This window comes from Antrostomus carolinensis, unplaced genomic scaffold (genome assembly GCF_000700745.2).
Source record: "Antrostomus carolinensis isolate BGI_N321 unplaced genomic scaffold, ASM70074v2 Scaffold31566, whole genome shotgun sequence".
NCBI classification, from domain to species: domain Eukaryota; kingdom Metazoa; phylum Chordata; class Aves; order Caprimulgiformes; family Caprimulgidae; genus Antrostomus; species Antrostomus carolinensis.
In genome coordinates, this window is record NW_010324441.1 from 1 (window position 1) to 2617 (window position 2617).

The window sequence follows — 2617 nt, forward strand, 5'->3', positions numbered from 1 at the left end:
CAGGAGCCGTACGCACAGAGCTGTGCCGCAGGCCGCAGCACTGCTGAGCGGGCAAGGAGGGGAGCCACCTCCTCACCCCAACCTACACTAACTAAGCGCTCCCCCGTCCCCATGAGCAGGGAAGCATTGCGTGCCCTGGTGCGGTTTCATTAGGAGTCATTGGGGAGCCCGAAGAGCTTGACGGTGCCAGCCTCCCGGCTGCTGTCGTATTTGCCATCTTTGTCATCACAGGCGAAGGCCAGCAGCGGCCTCTTCGGGTGCCAGGCGACTGTGAAGGTGGGGGACTCGCACTGCACCTCCCAGAGCTTCTCTCCTGCATGGGAAAAGGGGCCAAGTCAGCCTGGAGACCCTCCAGCCCTCCGCTGCACGCTGCCCCATAGCGCACCTGAGACAAGCACCTGCTGCTTCTCTCCCGTGCAGGGCACAGGAGGAACAAACGCTGCTTCAGCACCTTCTAATCACCCGGTGACAAGGCACAGACACCACACGCACATCTACCGCAGACTAACGAGGCAGAGGCTCCCCCTCATGGTGCTCTGCTCTGCACAGCCAAGCTCTTCCTTAGCAGAGCCATTCTCCCGGTGCTCTCGAGCTCCACCAGCACTTCTCCCTCCAATTCCCTCCTCGCTGTTCCCCAAAAGGAAACCATTACCTGTTTCCACCTCTGCAATGTCAATGAAGTGATCTTCTGATGCCGAGGCCAGCATCTTCCCATCATGGCTGAAGCTCAGCGTTCGGACAGGCCAGTCAAGCCTGAAGCAACAGAGCGAAGCAGACAGTGAGCCACCTCCTGCACTGTCACTGGAGAGGGGAGGCAAACGACTTGGGGACAGCACCACCTACCTTGAGAAGCACCTCACACACACCAGCTCATCCACATCCCAGAGGCTGACTAACGCGTCAGCACTGCCCGTGGCAAAGTACTTCCCCATGGGATCGAACTTGATGCAGATGCAGTTTGAAGGATGAGCATTGATGGACTGAATGGGCTTCAGCTCCGGGTAGCTGCGGAGATGGAGGGAGAGGGCAGGAAGCAGTGAGAGGAGCATAGGGCTCCTCGACAGAAGCAGGGCAGGTGGGACTGGGAGCAAACCGAGCTGGTGCAGGACCATGCTCGCAGAAACCTGGAGTGCTGAGTGAATGAGGCAAAGCATCAAGGTCACTCTGTGCGAGCCCAGCCCAGAACTGGGGCAACCTGAGCTCCGGGCAAGTTCATTCCCAACAGAGGGCTGGGAATAGCTGGGGTGTGGGACTCAGGGTCCCCAAAAGCAGCCAAGGGGCTTGCAGACTGACATCTGCTGCAGCTAGCCCAGCTGCCCTGCCCACCCTCTGCCACAGGTGCCTACCTCAGGATGTTGATGCAACCGTTGCCGTTAGTGAGGAAGAACATGTTATTATCGTTGTTCCAGGAGATCTCGTTCACCTCAAACTTGAACTGTTCCTCAGCTTTGGAGCGATGCGTCTTGGCATCAATGAAAGTGACCACATCGTCCTTGTTCCCCACTGCAATGGTCTGTCCATCAGGGCTCCAACAGATGTTGATGTTCTCCCCTGGAGGGACAGAAAGGCAGCAGCTCCCATTTCCACCCAACAGTCATAGCAGCCACGAGTTAAGCAGACAGGCAGTTTTTATTCCTGATCCAAGGCCACAATCTGCTCCTCTAACTCCAAACCACTCCCAAATGGGAAAGGCTGCCAGGGCTGCGGTCTAACACACAAACCCTACACAGTAACTGTCCAGAAAATATGTACAGTTATTGAAAATCAGACGTAACAGAACTGCAGCTTTGAGCTAACATGTCTACATCACTGCCCTTCACATTGCAGCCAAGATGGGACCACACCAATCACCAAACAAGGTCAACTCAAAGATCCTGTGAATCCAGTGATTTTCAAGATCCAGAACAAGCAGAAGCCAATAAATACCTATGAATGAGGATAAGAACAAAGCAGGTTGCAGTTATGCCACCTTACAATGCCATTTCCAGCCCCAACAACTCAAAATTTGAGGTTTCCAAGGGCAGAGATAGTATCTGGGTTAACGAGCACATGAATTCAAATAATTGTTTTCTGAATCCACACAAACTTTTACTCTCACCATGGCTTTCTGCAAACATGCCTTTCCTCAGTGCCCAGCCCTGCAGCCCACAGACTCCAGAGACAAACACACAGGACATTTTAACAGCCAGCATCATAGTCCAGCGGCTTCCCCAGTCCTGACAGCAGAGTACATCAGCCCTTGTGTTCACTGCTGCTCCTCACAGATGAGCACAACACAAAGATAAATGCCCTCAGCAAAGGCGCCCTGATTGCCAGCACCGACCAAGAAGGGTCCAAAGCACCGTGCCACTGCAGAGAGGCCCCACACAGCAGAAGTTCTGCCCGCAGCCCTCCTGGGAAGGCAGTGACTCACCTTTGGTATTGACAGTGGCGATGCACTTGGTGGTGCGGACGTCCCAGATGCGGATGGTTTTGTCCCCAGACGCCGTGACAAAGAGGTCAGGGTTACTGGGGTGCCAGCAGAGCTGATCCACGCTGTCCCCATGGCCCCGGTAGTTGTTCTCCTTCACCTGAAGGGAGAGGACAGCCGTTGATGGGAGGGATGAGCTGGCTCTGC

At 55.1% G+C, this 2617-nt stretch overlaps 1 protein-coding gene across 1 annotated transcript; it reads right to left on the minus strand.

Moving 5' to 3' along the window:
• Window positions 1-3: 3 nt before the first annotated feature.
• On the minus strand, window positions 4-2591 carry THOC3 (THO complex subunit 3). Its single transcript, XM_010170957.2, has 5 exons — window positions 2414-2591; window positions 1347-1551; window positions 844-1005; window positions 653-753; window positions 4-313 (listed from the first exon to the last, which is right to left on the minus strand). Exons 2-5 carry the CDS (start codon window positions 1388-1390, stop codon window positions 150-152), a joined length of 471 nt encoding a protein of 156 aa, XP_010169259.1. The 5' UTR covers window positions 1391-1551; window positions 2414-2591; the 3' UTR covers window positions 4-149.
• Between the last annotated feature and the right edge of the window lie 26 nt (window positions 2592-2617).